Source organism: Delphinus delphis, chromosome 15, assembly GCF_949987515.2.
Source record: "Delphinus delphis chromosome 15, mDelDel1.2, whole genome shotgun sequence".
In the NCBI taxonomy this organism is placed as follows: domain Eukaryota; kingdom Metazoa; phylum Chordata; class Mammalia; order Artiodactyla; family Delphinidae; genus Delphinus; species Delphinus delphis.
This window is the reverse complement of record NC_082697.1, coordinates 60,554,319-60,571,800: the sequence shown is the minus strand read 5'-3', so window position 1 is coordinate 60,571,800 and position 17,482 is coordinate 60,554,319. Positions and strand designations below refer to the sequence as shown.

General features: G+C 42.2%; 1 protein-coding gene across 1 annotated transcript in view; it reads right to left on the bottom strand.

Moving 5' to 3' along the window:
- Window positions 1-436: 436 nt before the first annotated feature.
- Window positions 437-17,482, bottom strand: part of ERCC4 (ERCC excision repair 4, endonuclease catalytic subunit) — a 34,850-nt gene continuing 17,804 nt past the window's right edge. Inside the window, exons 8-11 of the mRNA XM_060031766.1 lie at window positions 15,846-16,443; window positions 13,983-14,075; window positions 7,036-7,148; window positions 437-4,734 (exon numbers count right to left, since the gene is read on the bottom strand). Of these exons, the coding sequence (XP_059887749.1) occupies window positions 4,001-4,734; window positions 7,036-7,148; window positions 13,983-14,075; window positions 15,846-16,443 (1,538 nt within the window). The 3' untranslated portion in view covers window positions 437-4,000. The remainder of the gene's footprint in view (window positions 4,735-7,035; window positions 7,149-13,982; window positions 14,076-15,845; window positions 16,444-17,482) is intronic.

The following is a 17,482-nucleotide window of genomic DNA, read 5'->3' as shown; positions in this document are numbered from 1 at the left end:
TCAGTTTCATCACTGTAAAAGAGGACTTTAAGTAATAGTACCTTTATGGCTTTACCATGAGGATTAAATGAGATAAAGCACAAATGCTAATACATGTGAGTTATATTACTACTGAGTAAGGGTTCATCATTCTACCAGAGTATTCGGACATTAAAACATTTTGAGAAATAAACTGTCTGACACCTTATGTTAAAGAGGGTTTCGGTTCTACATTTCAAGGCAGAAGCAAAATACTTAAATCACTGAAATGAGTCAATTAGTAAACTAATGATTAACTTGTTTAAGAGGCTACAACAAATTCGCAATGTGTTAAAAGAGTAATTTACTTCTTTTAACTTTAAAAGGAATGTTAAAGGAACAAAAATGTATGAGTCAGGGGTGGCAGGAAATTAATCTTTGTTGAGTTAAGGTGTCCCAGGCATATACTTACCCCATATTCATTACATTGTCAACAAATGAGTATTTTCAGAAGGAGAATGGTTTTCCCCCTTCCTTAAGGACACATGCTACAAAATGAAAAACAGTAAAGGAAAATAACCAAAAGAAAAATACTCTGATGCCTTAGAAAGTGGGTTTACCAAGCAAGTCAAATGCCAAAGCAGTGGTTCAAAGTGCATTTCAGCTTTAATCGTTTACTCTGCGTAAAAAAACCAATTAAATATTCTCTGAATTTTAAATTATATTTACCAACACACTGGTAACTATAATGTACTGGGAATATATTCCCTTTCACTATACATGGTTATTTTTATTTTGCCCAGAATGCTGAGGAGAATACTGAATAAATACACGTTATTAAAACACACACAAACAACTCTGTTACAAATTGATGTAAATGGTTAGGTCTCCCTCCCATACAAATTTTGGCTTATATACCCTTACATCAAAAAAACAAGAGTGGTGTAGGCCACCAAATACCCATGGATAAAGATGGTAACTTAAGCACTGAAGTCCAGAATCAGACAGGAAATAGCTATAAACCAAAATAGAAAGCAAAATAATGAAGAGAAGTGACAACTCATGTCAAAGTCTGGGTAAATTTTAATATGCCCAAGCCTGAGAAAAGAATTTTCCTAAAATGTTGGTTCTTAAGGAGACGTTTGTAGGTTAAACTGAACACAAAAGAAAAGGGAATTTCCCTAAAGAAGTTTTCTGAGCCAAAAGAAAATCAAATTATGCTTGAAAAACTAAAGCAAAGACTAATAATTCCTGTCTTTCTCCCCTCACCCACCTCTCCAGATTCGCTTCAGTGTAGGTTTTCCTGCTGGAGGCCATTTATTAACTCTATATTCTGTTATCTCAACACAACTGAATCTAGACTTAACCCTCTGTGTCTCAGTGGGTTGATAAATGAGACAATTATTTTCAGTCCCTCATGAGCTGGGAAACTGCATTCTGGACGTGCCCAAACATACGTAGACATAAAGACATACTAAGCCTCAGATTAAAGAAACACTAACTACTGCCAAAAGGATATTATTTACGGCCACTATTATAAATGATTTCTTCTTATATAACTTTAAGAAAGTATCAAGAGAGACACTGTGAGTTAAAACTGAAAACGACTTCTCACAATATTTCATATGCTCAAAGTTTTATGCAAAAAACTTTTAACCTAGAATAATGTTGGTCTCAAGTTTTTAAAAAAGGTTTTTAAAAAGCTAAGCATGAGTTCATAAGTAAACTGGATGTTCGTGATTTTGAAAGAAAAAGGCAAAGTTAATAAAATGATGCTAGAAAATAAAGTGATATAGTTTCTTGCAACTGCATGCATTTCTAGTTCTTTGCCAAAGATTCTTAGATTGTAAAAATTTTAAAAGAATTTGGCAAAAGTAAATACATGACGGTTGTATTGAGAAGGCTTTCCACAACTGGAGATACTAAAATATATTTTAGTTGGGAGAGGAAGTGGCAGTGAGAGCCTTTCAACTATAATGACCATTTTAGAGTTCATTAGACATTATCGTTCATAATTCAAACACACATGAGCTGGTGCACTGTCTTAAGATGTCTAGTAGGTACAACAGCAAATAACAGAATTTGGGAGACAGAAGACACTGGCTCTCTAAATACAACTAAGACTGTTTTCTATGTTGTAGCAGATAACAAGGACTGTTTAAAATGGTAGCTTTGAGAGCTTATTTTTGAAAACTTAACTTGGAGTGAAACCCTTACCAAAGAATGTGCTGTTAGGATTTTCCTTTTACGTAATGAAAGAATAAAAGGCAGGTGGAATTATACCAGGAGAAGAAAACAGAAATTACATCTCTCAAGCAGAAGTGCTAGGATAGAGTGAAGCAAAATTATAATAACCATGACTATTTGAGGTGGTATCTATTTTAATGTACTTTTAACTATGACTGAATGCTTAAATAAATAAATGCATACAAAAGTGAAAGTTAACATATGTGCCTGACATTTTTGTTTTCCTATTCTCAAGGGTATATTTTTCACCCTGGGACAAAATTAGTAGCCCAAATCTTTATTCTGCCTTAAACTAATTTTTTGTTTCTTCTCTCCTCTCCAAGTCACTCTACAGAGTTAGACAATAACAAATATGGTTCCTTGATACCCCTTAATTCATTCTTGTGGTATCCTTGTATAGAGTTCAAAATCCATATACTTCAACATATGTCGACATACCAAGAAATCAAGATGAAAGGTTCGGTTTGGAGATGACAGTTGAAAGACTTCTGTTAAAGTTGAAGACCATTTTGCGTTACATGGTCCACTGTCGACTCCGAGTTCCAACAGTGTAACAAATAAAAACACGGCCGACAAAATGTGACCCTATGTGATGTGGCCAGCAGAATTGATGTCTGCAGCAGCTCTTGAGGTAAAAACTTACTACACATCACTAAATATGTGAATAATACCTAAGTTAATAATGTTTCAATATAAAAGTTTAAAAACTGCACAAAGATGCTGTGAATGTCCTGTACATATACTTCAGTAAGGACCAGGAGGAGGTTTGGAATGAGACTGTTTTCTTTATGGATTTTCAAATATATATATATTTCTTTAGGATTTTTATATATTCTATGCATTGATCTTCCATCTCCTTACAACCCTTCTGACTCAACTCATGGAAGGAAAATCAAATCTTAAAGGCTGTGGGTCCCTCCTTTGCTTGTGTGCCAGTCCCCACACAGAGGCGCAGGAGGCTGCTCTGGCACAGGGACGTGGGGGGCGGAGACCCGGGAGAGGACCCGAGCTGGGGGTCCCAGGACAGGTGAGGAGAGGCTGGGAAGGAGGAAGTCTGAGAGACTCTGCTGGGACTTAGGAGGATAAACAGCTATAAAAACGGAGCATTTTCAGGGCTCCTTCACCCACGCCATCCAATTCCGTAAACTGGTAATTCATTTCATGTTTTAAAAATACTGGTTTTGAACAATCCAGTTATAGTTATAGTACGTGCCTCATATCTTCAGGTGATCAGAAGACCGACTGGCCGGTTTTAGAGGTGGCTGCCTTTCTTAAATTAGCAGTAGGAAGTCCCCATGAATTTATCCCAGAGGCAGACAGGTGGGAGAAGCACGCAGCTGAGGAAAACCTGGAGGGGAGAACAGGTCGGCAATGGCAGAGATGTTCCCTTCTCAGTGTCCTGGGAGCCCCTCTGTAGACAGAGGGTAAGAACACGATGGTGCGTTTTCAGTCTGTGGAGGAAACCTAAGTTTCTGCATGTTTCAGAAATGGCCTTCTATAAACACCTGCAGACACTTTCCCTGATCCTGACACCTCATGTAAAAATGGAACGTACTAGACCTGGCAAGGATGGTGCAGGGAAGGAGGAGAGCAGGCGCGGGAAGTAAAAATGATTCCTGAACGCAAAGTTCAGAGCCCAGCCTTGGCCTCTGGTCCCCTGACCCAGGAGACAGCCTAATCATTCAAAGACTGGCAGAGAATGAGCTACTGGGCTAGTAATTAATAAAGACCTGTGAGGGCAGGCAAGGAGCAGCTGAGAAGCATAGTCACAGGATAGGAAAACAGGCACCACTGTTCATTTTTCCATTTTCCCTTTGGAGATGACCTCTGCGTAGGAGGTGTGAATGAAGTCATAGAGCTGCCTGGCATTTGCCGCATTCCCCAGCAAGAGCACCAGCTTGTCGAGGGACAGGCTTGCTAATTCGGCGATGTTCTTAATGTTGGTCATCAGGGAGCGACAGTTTTTGGCATTTACCCCTGGCATTTTTAACAAGAAGTCCTGGGGACCGGGATTATACTTCTCTGCCTCGGGGAGGGTCTCGGAATCGGCTGTCACGGCCATGGCCGTCGCCGCGTCCGGCTGTGGCTTGTTCTGCTTCAGCCCCTCAAACAGCTCTGCGGTGGCGTGCGGGGAGGGGCACCAGAGGATCCGGAGCCTGGGGAAGTGCAGCGTGAGGAGCGTGAGCTTGGAGCTGATGTCGTTGCCGGAGATCTCCTGATGGAAGGCACCTCGGGACATGAGAGAGAAAGGCTTAGTGGGGTCGAACTCGATCAGAAGCACCGGCCGCTTGTAGTAGCGGGACATGGAGATACACTGGCTGTAGAGGCGGCCATTGTTCAAAGAGCCGATCAAATCACTGACGCTCTTGCGCTCCACGCACATTTCTGGAGTCAGAACGTAGTCTCCGACCTCTAAGGTCACTGGCTCAATGTCAATGCCCCGACGGTGGATCAGAGATGGGAGTTCGCTTCGAAACTCGCGCATGTCCACAACGATACTTTGCTGGGTACCATTCTGTTCCTGGCCGCCTATGAAGAAAAAGAAGCACTTTAAGTAACGTCACTGAGGAATAACTCTCAAAGGTGGCAGAGCACAAAGTTAAAAATCTATGTTTCCGCTGTTAATCTCCGATGCCTGGTTACACAGTATGACATGTTATTCCACACTTTTCCGTATTATAAAAAGGTTTATTTGCAGTTTAAGGCTATTTCCCTTAAACTAAATAGAGCTGGTAGGAAGTTGGGGTCTCGTGGTACTTCCTTACTTAGAATTCACAAATACCAGCATTTGCCATTATCTTCCCTCTGTGGTTCCTCTACGGCAGCGGTCCCCAAGCTTTCTGGCACCAGGGACTGGTTTCGTGGAAGACAGTTTTTCCACAGACGGGGGTGGGATGTGTGGGTGCGGGGGGGCTGGCTCAGGCGGTGATGTGAGCCATGGGGAGCCATGGGGAACTGCAGAGAAAGCTCCACTCACCCGCTGCTCGCCTCCTGCTGTGCAGCCCGGTTCCTAACAGGCTGCAGACCAGTATCGGTCCGTGGCCCAGGGGTTGGGGACCCCTGCTTTATGGTCCCTCACTGTTGCACTGACCACACTTTACTGATCATCGTTGTCCCAATTCCTAGGACACAGTAGATGCTTAGAAATGTTCTCTGCATAAACTGCCTTGTGGACTGCTGTGAAAAAATTTGGAGCTTTTAGTGCTTGTATCAATGAGTCCAGAGACGGGAAAATGCGAGAAGCTGGGAAAAACAAGAGCACAGAGCTTCTCCCACTAACGTGCATATGAATCACCTGGGATGGAGTTAAAGTACCTACTGTTTCTGTAGGTCTGGAATAGGGTCAAAGACCCTGCGTTTCTAACAGGCTCCCATGTGATGCCAACGCTGCTGGTTGAAGGACTCAAAAGTGCTGTTGTAGGCAGAATGGTGGCCCCCTGATGATGTCCATGTCCTAATCCCTGAAACCTGCAAATATGTTACTTTACACGGCAAAGGTGACTTTGGAAATGTGATTAAATTAAGGCTCTCAAGATTGGGAGATTATTCTGTATCACCCAGGTAGGCCCAAGGGTCTTTATAATGAAAGAGGGAAGCAGGAAGCTCAGAGTTGGAGCTGCTGACCTTGAAGTGGGAGGAAGAAGCCATGGGCCAAGGGATGCAGGCGGCCTGGATAACCTGGAAGAGGAAGGGATTCTCCCCTGCAGCCTCCAGGGGGATCGCAGCCCGGCACACACCTTCATTTGAGCTCAGTGAAACCCATTTGGACTTCGGATTGTAAGATAATAATGGTTAGATAATAAATGTGTGTTGTTTCCAGACACTAAGTTTGTGGCAATTTGTTACAGCAGCAAAGGAAAGCTAACACAAGCGCTTAGAGGACTGAACTCGAAAGCGCAGATTTCTGTGAACAGCTTTCTGTGTGGTACCTACTTGCTCCAAACTACCTCATTCATATTGCCTGACATCCTGCTGTTCTGCATGACATGTCCACAGCCTATTTGAGTTAATAGGAATCTTCTTCAAAAGATACTCTGAGGCAGTGTTTCCCAGTACGGTCCAAGGACCACGTCCATCAGACGCTGACCCCATTTCAGATCTACTGATTTGGAATTGCTACGGACTGGGGTCCGTGAATCTACAGTTTTAACAAGCATCAGAGGTTATTCTTAAGTATGCTGAATTCTGAGACCCACTGCTTTAACTGCGCTGGACCCCACCGAAGGAGAAAAGGGCTCAACTGTATTGTTTTTCCCACGCCTCTCGGCTGAAAGCAGCTGCTGACATGGGAAAACAGGGCCTGGGGCGTGGGACATGGCTAACCCTGCACCATGGTGCACGTGGCATCCAGCAGGTCTTGGTGGAAGCCACTGCTGGGACGCTGCATGGCAGTGAGAGTACCACACACCTGGGATCTGGAAAAGCGCCAAGAAGCAACCAACAAACACAGATATGGAAGTGGGACCGCACCCCAAACAATCCTGAATCTTTATCTAGGGGCAAACTGGCCTCTTCAGGTAAAGGTAAGAACCTAATCACCATTTACAAAAGTTTCTTGGCAAAAGTACATTCTGAATCTCAACCAATGCTGGAGTGTAACTGATTTCCAATGCCGGTGCGTAGATCACAACCCCACTTATCTTACAGGTGAGGAGCCCGAGATCCAGGGAGGACACGTGGCTAGTAAACAGCCAGCTGAGACCAGGGTATGGGAGCAGACAGCCACGTTTAAGAGCTTATTGAGAAAAACCAAGCTTCTGCAGAGAAACTCCGGAACCTAACAGCCTCCTGCACAGGCAGCAGGAGTGCTCGGCAAAGGGCAGGACTCACCGGCTTTGCGTGTGTCGGTGGGAGCACCTGCAGATACACAGCCTCTTACGAGGTCGAGGTTCGTTTCGTCTCTGCCTTCTCTTTCTTCAGGGACAACCATGCTAGCCTTTTCCCTGGGGGTGGGAGAAAAACATCTTCAACATTTCTGAGCTAATTTCAAAATTCCAGATTTTAATCTCTTGTAAATTATAATATACAAAATGATCTACATAACTGTAGTGGTAAAAGAGAATACAGGAAACACTAGAAGTAAATATGCACAGTCAAGTGATGTGTAAAGGAAGCAGAAAGAGCTTCTTGGTTGGGTACTCCTGCTCATCTTCCAGAGTTAAAAAATACTGTTATTTATTTTCTATTCTGTATGTCCTCTAAACACTTTGCGGCATGAAATAAGCATGTGAAAAATGCCAGAGAGATTATTGAGACTTTTTATTAAAATGTGCTAAATGTGTTACTGAACATTGAAAAGGATTCAAATAATTTATATCCCAATATTTTCAGAGTAATCATAAATAGGATGGTTAAAAATCAATGATTAGGGACTTCCCTGGTGGCGCAGTGGTTAAGAACCTGCCTGCCAATGCAGGGAACATGGGTTTGAGCCCTGGTGCAGGAAGATCCCACATGCCACAGAGTAACTAAGCCCGTGCACCACAACTACTGAGCCTGCGCTCTAGAGCCCGTGAGCCACAACTACTGAGCCCATGTGCCACAACTACTGAAGCCTGTGTGCCTAGAGCCCATGCTCCGCAACAAGAGAAGCCCCCGCTTGCCGCAACTAGAGAAAGCCCATGCACAGCAACGAAGACCCACCTCAGCCAAAAAAATAAAAATAAAAAAATCAATGATTAAAGAAATGAAAACAATACATGGTTAAGCTTTGATTTAAAAAACTCCAGGTGGGAGGCCCCATTAAACACCCTCGGTTTTAAAGGAAAATCAAGATTAATATTAGAAAGCAAATTTCCAACAAAAGATTTAAACAAAAAAATCAACATCTCAGGTTATGTAGTAGAGCAGCATCAATTCACTCACTTGTGCGTTTACTTAAAACATTTACAGAGGGCTCCCACATGCTGTGCGAGGTATTTTGGATACAAATACGGTTATTTGTATCCGATAATTCCTGTCTTCAAGGAAGCTCAGTATCTTAAACCCGGTAGATTGACAAGCCTGTACAATCCTAACTCAGATTTGTAATCGAGAACCAGAATCATGGCAAGATCCTCAATAACCACAGGGAGAGGAGGCCAGGTGTGCCACAGTCTTATTTTTCAAAACCAGTAAAAGATGCTATCATCAGTTCAGGAAAGAGCAAGTACTGTGTGTTCCTCTGTGCCAGGCTGACAGAAAAGATGTATAAGGATGGGTCTCTGCCCTCGCTGGGCTTGCAAGTGAGTTTCACGGCAACGTGAAAACCGTGGAACTGACTGACTGCAATAAAAGAGGCCAGGGAAGGTGAAACAAGAGGAATCTTCATCAGCAACTAATGATTTCAACAAGGGCTCAAACAAAAAGGATTTTCCAATGAAAGGAAATAAAATCAGATGGAGCAATTCCCCAACCACTCTGGATATGTGATGTTTTAGGGCAGGGCACCACGAAGAGATTCCACCAGAGAACAGAAACTCCAAGTTTAAATTCTTTACTATTTGAAACAATATACAAATGCAAGGTTATTAACAGTATAACATTTTATGACTAGATCGCAAGGAGGCAGGCAATAGTTCCAGTTCTGTGCTCCCTCATCATTCTCAGTACCGCTGTCAAGTGTTGCTGATGAAAGATTCTTTGCAGTGACAATGGCTCTGGCAGCCACTCATTACTGCCCCGTTACACCAACTAGACTCCAGCTGGGGGTAAGAGGCAAACCGTTCAAAAAACTTACTGCTCTTAAATTTCTTTTTCTTTTATATTTGGGATCAACATGGGGGATTTTTTTTCTTCTTTATCTCCACTTACCTTACTGGCTAAGTTATCACACGTGAGGGCATCCTCATTTCCTGATTAATTTGTAACTGTGGCTGTAGAGCATAGCGAGTTAGAATGCAGACTCTGGGCCCATGTTTCGTGAATTGGAAACCACTTACTGGCTGTGTGACTTTAGGCAAGTTGTTTAATGGTTCTGTCCCTCAATTTCATCTGTAAAATGGGGATGATACTAAAATCTAACCTCAAAGAGACTGTTAAAAGGATCACATAATATATGTAAGGCACTCAGAAGAGTGCCTGGCACACAGGAAGCACTATATAAATGTCAGCTGTTATTATAACCGTGCTTTTCTTACACGTAGTAACCTCATCCCCTAATTATCCACGATTATGCTAAAAAACAGAAGATTTTCTTTCAAATGATTCCACAACTGTTTCAGTTAATACTGTTAAAAAACAGCTAGTTTACTATGAAATGTTATAACTGCAAACTGAATCTGAGAAAAAAATATATTCCTGAAATGAAACCAGGGTTGTGAAGAAAATAGTTAAGTCTTCCTAATCAGTAACTCAAATTAGTTTAACAGAAATTTGCCATACTTATATTCAGTCTCTTGCTTTCAACATTTGCATAATTTTTCAAGTTACTCTTTATGATAGACACAAAATAATAATTAAACAATTCAGGTCCCTATTTCCACTTAAAGTACTGTGGTTTCTTAATTTTGCTTTAACATCTTCAGTGATATTTGAATAGCCTGTACAACGTGATAACACAGGGAGGAGACACTGGACTAGAAGTCTCTTCAAATGGGCGTTTATTCAAGCCCTCATGCTAACCCATTTTGTGATATTTTCTAACTGTAAAATTTCAAATAAGCTAATAACCCTTTTCTTTGAAGAGTGGTGACCTCTCCAAAACTATGTATACTCAGAATGTTATTACTAATTTTTTGACGCAGGGAGCATTTTATTAGCAATACTTACAAGTGTAACTTTTTTTCTCTTTACTTGTCATCTGTAATCTACTGATCTCCGGTCCAGTCAAACAGTCCTTTCACTGCCAGTTCGCCTGATTCATTCCTCTCTGGTTATTTTAAATAGTAGCATTGCTTTTCTTCTTACAACATCACTCATGGAGGTCCTGGCAAAAGCACATTCCCTCGGTCTCACATCAAATTTTTCTCTAAGTCCAGGCTTAGTGCAAATGCTCTTTCAGCCATGCACCTCACATATATTTTGCTTTTCAAAACAAACACTTCTCAAATTCCCCAAGTTTTCTGGGAAAGTAAATATCTTAAGATTCTGAACGGCATAACTATCTGTGTAACATGGGAAGATCTAACATAATAAGTAGACAACCACCACTGAGAGTTTATAAAATTATGCCAGACCATAGATAAAATGACATCAAAACCTGGTATGAAAATTACTGTAGAGATTGAAACATAGGAGAAAGTCCATATCCTTGGTTCTGCTGAGTGAAGTTTCCAGTATGTGCCAGGCTTACCCGACCTTTGTCACTGAGCCCTTCGAGTGTAAAGTCACTTGTATAAGCCGGGAATGGCATGTGGTCCCCGATACCTGGCTACAATCCACTGACGGCACTCTTTTTCTGGGCCAGGTTCTGATGCACTGGAGAAGAGGCAGTCACGGGAAGGAGGCCTGGAGCATAAAACTCACCTACTCAGAGCCTACCAGGCCCCCCTTGGCTACAACACTGTGCAGGAAACGGTTAAGGGAGCAGGCCTGGGCTGCTCAAACCCTGCACATTCCCAAGAAAGGCCTGTCTCCTCAGCTTGTCTTCCCAGAAGCCCTTGGCCAGCTTCTGGGAGTTGAGGTCTGAGCTCTTGGAATACAACGCCTGATAAGAGGGTTTTTATAATGCCTGGGGCCACACGGCACCAGTGTGATCAGATGGTTTATGCCAACAGTGTGATTTCTAGCGAATACCTGTTTTTGCTCCAGGGAGCTGGAGTCTGTCACTTGAGTACTATGTCTATATGACTGACTCCCAATAAAAACGCTGGACTCCAAGTCTCGGGTAAGCTTTCCTGTGGACGACACTGAGCGTGTGCTGTCACACACTGCCACTGGGAGAATTAAGCACGTTCCTGCGACTTCACTGGGAGAGGACACTCAGCAGCTTATGCCGGATTTTCCTGGACTTGGCCCCGTGTGTTCTTTCCTTTTGCTGATTTTACTCTGTGTCCTTTTCCCTGTAATAAACCGTAACTACGAGAATACCAGTTTTTCTGACTCCTGGGGGTCCTTCTGGTGAATCACTGAGCCTGAGGGTGGTCTTGGGGACCCTCAACATGAACACCAACAACCTAATCCGAATATTTTAGCTCCACGTGCTCATTTGTGATTTAGAGACAGTTACTTTAATCAGAGAAGCCTTAGGCAAAGGATATTTTAAAAAGAGTGAAGAAGCAATTAGGAGGTACTGGGCCACATCCAGTAGCACCAATTCTTTGATGCCATTTCCTCAATATCTCTTAAATCTGTCCCCTTCTCTCCATCAACCTAATCTTGGCTGCCACCTGTTCTTATCAGACAATTGCAGCAGCTTTCCTGACTACTTCCCTGCTCTATCCATTCCTCAGTTTGATGCCAGAGAGAGCCTTTAAAAAATACTCTATGTCACTTTCCTAATTAGAACTCTTCAGTGCTATCTTACTGGCTACAGAGTCAAGTTCTAAATCCTTAACAGGCCTTGTGCACCTCGGAGCTTTCACACACACCCTTGTTCAACAGAACCCCTGGCCCACCTTGTCCACTTAGCAACCCACCTTGTCCACTTAGCAACCAGCACACATGCTCCACGGGTCAGCTTAAAGGTCATTCCTTCAGTGACACCGTCCCAGACATCCCACACTGGGTCAGATCTCTTTGACAGACTCTCGTAGGATACCCTTTTCTCTTACCTTTGTAGCCCGCCGCCCTCTACCCATGTCTATTTATGATATTATTCATAATCATTCAATGTTTGTCTTTTCCACTAGGGGATAAGCTCTAGGAGGCAGGACAGAGCCTTTTTCTGCACCACTGTAACTCCAGCACTTTAACATTAGCACAGGGGTTGGCTCATAATAGATGCTCAAGAAATATCTGTTGACTGTTTGAGTCTTGGGAGATGAAGGTCTAGGAGACACAGAGAGGCGCTAAAAAGCTCTAGATAAGAAGAGGTAGTCTGCATAATACCTGTTTTTTTATAACACTTTCTGGAATACTTTTTCAAAAAGCATATGTACACACATATAAACTATCCCATAGAGCACATTAATAGAAAATACATATCTAAGAAATGCAAACAGATTCGCAGACATAGAGAACAGACTTCACAAAGGGGAGGGGGCTAGGGGAGGGAAGGATGGGGAATTTGGGATTAGCAGATGCAAACTAGTATATATATAGGATGGATAAACAACAAAGTCCTACTGTATAGCACAGGGAACTATATTCAGTATCCTGTGATAAACTATAATGGAAAAGAATATGAAAAAGAATGTACATATATGTATAACTGAATCATTCTGTGTATAGCAGAAATTAACACAACTATGCTTCAATCAAAATTGAAAAAAAAATACATATTTTCATAAGCTGAAAGGACTGACCAATAATTGTAGGGCCAATAGCTGCAAGAATCCATGGCTAAGGCATGCCACAATCACAGAGGATAGGAAGGGAAGAGAACTGCCCACGAACCGTGCTGAGTTTCTTCAAAGGGACTCAATGACACTGATTCAATAAGCACTCCTGTTTCTGGGAACGCATGCCCTGGATGAACTGGGGTATCTGCATATTTTAAGCATATACTGAGAGCCCACAGCCAGTGTTGAAGGATGGCCGTCCATTTTGAAATTCTGTCTAGGTCCTGGCTAACTGCCACTAAAAATGATTTCTGCCCTCTCGCTGTCACTGATATGTTGCCAATGTCTGAGGCTTGAAAGACTGGTCTGGCCCAGCCACTGACAGGCCAGGCCATGGTCTCCTCCGGTCTAGCCTTTTCTCTGGCTCGGATCAAGGATGCCCTGTCCAGCCCCCGCCCTGGCTTCTGGGGCTCCTTAGAGAGCATCTGATCCATCTTCTCTCACCAAGCTGCCACTTCCTTGATAACATCCCTTGGGGGAGGCTATTAGATTTCTCAAATGCTTGCAGGAGTAAGAGGTAGCCATGTAGTTTGTGAATATCTCAATTAGAAACATTTTCCTTACATTAAACCAAAAGCTTTTTCTATTTGGATTTGGAACATTAAAGGCTACTTATTCTCAAAAAAACACACATCTGTTCAGACCAATGTCACACCTTTAAAAAAATATTTTTCCCAGAGTGATTCTATTGATCTGAACTGACCAGGTCATAAAAATATTTCCCAGTTGGGCTTCCCTGGTGGCGCAGTGGTTGAGAGTCCGCCTGCTAATGCAGGGGACACGGGTTCGTGCCTCGGTGCGGGAAGATCCCACATGACGTGGAGTGGCTGGGCCCGTGAGCCATGGCCGCTGAGCCTGTGCTCCACAACAGGAGAGGCCACAACAGTGAGAGGCCCGCATACCGCAAAAAAGAAAAAAAAAAAATTCCCAGTAAACAGTAAAACAGTCACCCACCCATGGACAATGGAAACTTTACAAGGGAAAAAAAAATGATTCCAAGGGAAGGGAGAAATCTTGTACATGGGGGAGGGGGAGAGAGTGTTTCAGTTCTATTGCTGGTGTTTTATGTTGTATTTCTTTATTAACATAAAAGCAGTTTTCTTCACATTTCTATTCTATTAAACCCCTGAAAAGCACCTGGAGATGGTGGAGAAGCAGGGGAAGAGAAAAGGAAATGTGTATTGATGTATATAAACCCTGGAGTGAATCAGACTACAGGTGTATCTTGATGTGACCCTCCCCAGCAGCTTCCTCTCTCCATCTTTCCTGACGGCTAGTAGATATTCCCCCACTCAGAGAAGCCTCTGGATCTTCAAAGGCCTTTGATTCCTTCATACTGATCTTCTATGTATTTACCTTATGAGTTTTTCAAAAGCTTCCTTTTCTTTCCGCAAAGCAGTGAGATAGCGCTGTTCCTCGGTTGAACCTCCGTATATAAGAAAGTAAACCCTGCAAGTTAAGACAGAACTCTTTTAGGCTGCAAACACATAATTTTTAATCCCTGGAAGGAAGAGCATGGCATTTGAAATCAGCAACCTAGAGTGTTCAAATAATAAATATTTGACTGAGAAGAAAAGGTTCCATTAATCACACACTTACTAAAATTAAGCAGCCTAAACCCCACCTGTTAAAGGTCTCATCACCACATGTTTTTTTTTTTTTCTTCTTTCATCAAAAGGAGGAGCAGAGTTTAGGTAAACACTGAAATATAACAAAGAGGGATAGAATAATGCTTTCCTCATAACTATAAACAAATCAGAAAACACAATCTTAGCGGCTTCTCTTTTTTCAAATTTTTTCTTTGCATCTCTGCCAAACAATCGTTTAAAAAGTTGGATGGTGGTTATAAAGGCCAGCGTATGAAAGTTCATGTTAGGGAAAAATAAACAAATGAAATCTATATGACCTTTACCTTCACAAGTAATTTCTCAGTTCCTTTTTATTCATGTCTTAACAGAACCGAGTCATCACACATTTTATATAAACAGACAGAGAAGACATGGATTATATCAAGCTCCTCAAAAAATAATTTGACATATTCTTTTCTCTTAGAAAAGGCCAGCTTTCCTATCTTGTTGGTTGCTAAGAAGCTGAATGAGGCACCTCCTCTGCCCCTTTTCTTCACCTTCTATCAGAGACATTTTCCCTTTTTAGCCCTCGATTTTTCTTTTGGTCTTCATTTTCCTAGTTTATATTTCTTTGAAGTGCGGGCAGGGAAAAAACCATTGGCCAAAGAGTCCAGAGACCTGAGCTCTTCCACGAATGTATCATGTGGCCAAGGGCAAGCCATTCACCATGTCTGGGCCTCAGTTTCCCACTGATGGATCAAGTGGTTGAACTCTGAGGTCCCTTCTGGTTCTGACCTTTTGTTTCTAAATATCACGCTATTCCATATTCAGGCAACAGAGAACTTTTGTGCACACAAGCTATCTCCAATGTTGATCAACAGCAAAGTATGAAAAATTTATCAGCCTATAATTATTTCACCAGCTTTGTCTCATCTCTTCATCCTGCGTTATTTCTGGTCCACCTCCTCCATTCACCTCTACTCTGAAAGGCTGCATTCGTTAAACTGGCTGGAGAGGTTTCTCTTGGCTCTGCTTTTGGTTCAGGCTGAGTTCAGGATATTAACCTTGAGGTTTATTTCCCTCAGATAACTGGAGAGCCGGAACACTATATTCTTTGGGAGGCATCGTTTTCTCATCTGATATTTCTTGAAACTCAAGAATACATGGTACAATAATTCCCCAAATACTTTAGTTTTATGTGGCTGTAACTTAGAGTCACTTTTTCAGATTTACAAGAAAGACGTTTTAGAATTATGAAATTTAGCTGAGTCATAATTACATTAACATTTGGTAGAAGGTAGGATATTGTAAATTTCCTAGGCTTGTTCAGAGACGGTGCCCCATAGGCTACAACTGATGCATAAAGAATATGGCACAGAACAGCAGAAGAGCAAGTAACAAGAAGGGGGGCATTCCCTCAGATTCCTGGATCCACTACAACATTCGACCTCCTTCCCATGCGTACTTCCCACACTGGTACTTCCCAGACTGATCAGAATGCCAAATAAGGTTTCATAAACTCAACCAACATCATAACAATGTAACGTTAAAGATAAGAAAGCCCATGGGCAACTGGTCTATCTGTGCTAAATCCTAAAGAACTGCAAAACTGAAGCCCATGCAATCGCAGTTTATATTCCTTACAACTTGCCTCAGGGGCTTCCCGGGCCGACTTGCCCTGTAAATTTCAAGCTGACGCACGAAGGTCAGCTCTGCGTCATACAGGACCACGTATCTTGGCTCCACCTCGTGCAGCACCCGTGTCAGAGCGTAGGGGTCGCTGCAGCCCAGGAGTGGGTGGATAATGGTGAGGGGGTCTTTTATGATTCCATACGCGGCATCAGAGGACACGTTTAAATCAAACTCCTCGTGCTTAATTTCTTCTAAGCAGCTTTCGGGGCTACTGCTTAGGTCTCTCGGACAGCCCTCCTCGATACCCCCCTCCTCCTCCAGTTCTTCAGATTGTTCCATCATCTGAGTTAAAGTCAGCCTTGGTTTCTTCTTTTTGACAGCCCTCTCTTTGGCAGAGGCCCTGTCTTTGTTTCGGAGGCCTTTGGGCCTTCTGTTGGATTTCATAATTCTCTTTGAGCCATCCTCCTTCCTAAACCTCATCCACACGTCTTCGGCTTTGCTGTCCTTCTCAAAGGTTTTCCTGTACAGCCTCAACAAGAAGGCCTCTGCTCCGACAGCGATGCACTCTCGCAGCTGGGAACAGGTCCTGTCATCACTTGCGCAAATGAGAACGTGTCCTAAAATTAGAAACAACGTTATGTCCTGATTACCGCACTTGTCGCCCTACCCCACGCACCCCCTCGTCCCTTCCCCCCCAGAGACACAGCTCACCCCTTGGCGCTAAAGATACTTTACAGTTTGTTTAAAAAGGGTCTCGGATGCTCATCAAAGGCTTTCGCCTCCCTGGCAGGATTACTTAAATCTTCTGGGTAAAGGTGAAGCCAGAAATATTTAGAGTCTTACGAAAGTATAGCTGTGGTATAATGGAGGCTTTAAAGAAGCTCTTTTTAATTAATAATTTTCCAGAGGATCTGGAAATAGATCTAGAAATACCAAAATAAATTCCAAATGGATTACAGTCAAATGTTAAATGATACATCATGGAAAAAAAGATGACTATTCTCCACCTCTCCATATGAAGATGATTTTCCAGGCTTACAAGCAATGGAAGAAATTTCAGAGAAGACTGATATCTGTGAGAAGATATCAACTGATCAATCAATTGACTGACTCTATGAGAATAAAAAACTGCATTAAAAAAAGCTAAAGACAGGCTGCTCCCAAGCCTTTTGAGGTGGATCACATTTTGCCTATGGAATGTGCATCTCTAAATAAATCCACTTCTTGCCTAAAAAAAAAAAGCTAAAGACAAAAAAACCACTTTATGTAACTATGATAAATGTTAGTGTCTTTAATATATAAAAAGTTGATACAAACTGAGGACACACTCTAAACCAGCAAAGGAAACTAAGACAATTCACAAAAGAAGAAATGCATCTGAGAAAAAACTGAGCTCCCCAAGCATCAAAATTTGAAACAAGATCACATTTTTCTCCAATCAAATGAATAAAATTGTTATACATATGTAATATATGTAGATACACACACAAATATATACAGAATCTCCAGTTATTACTAGCTGGGTAAAAAAAGATAAGCTCTTATACTTTCAAAAGAAATGAAAATTGATAAAAACTTTCTATAAATCAATGGGGTAATATGTCTTGAGAACTTTAAAAATGTCAGTATCATTTGGCTCATTAATTCTATATCCAG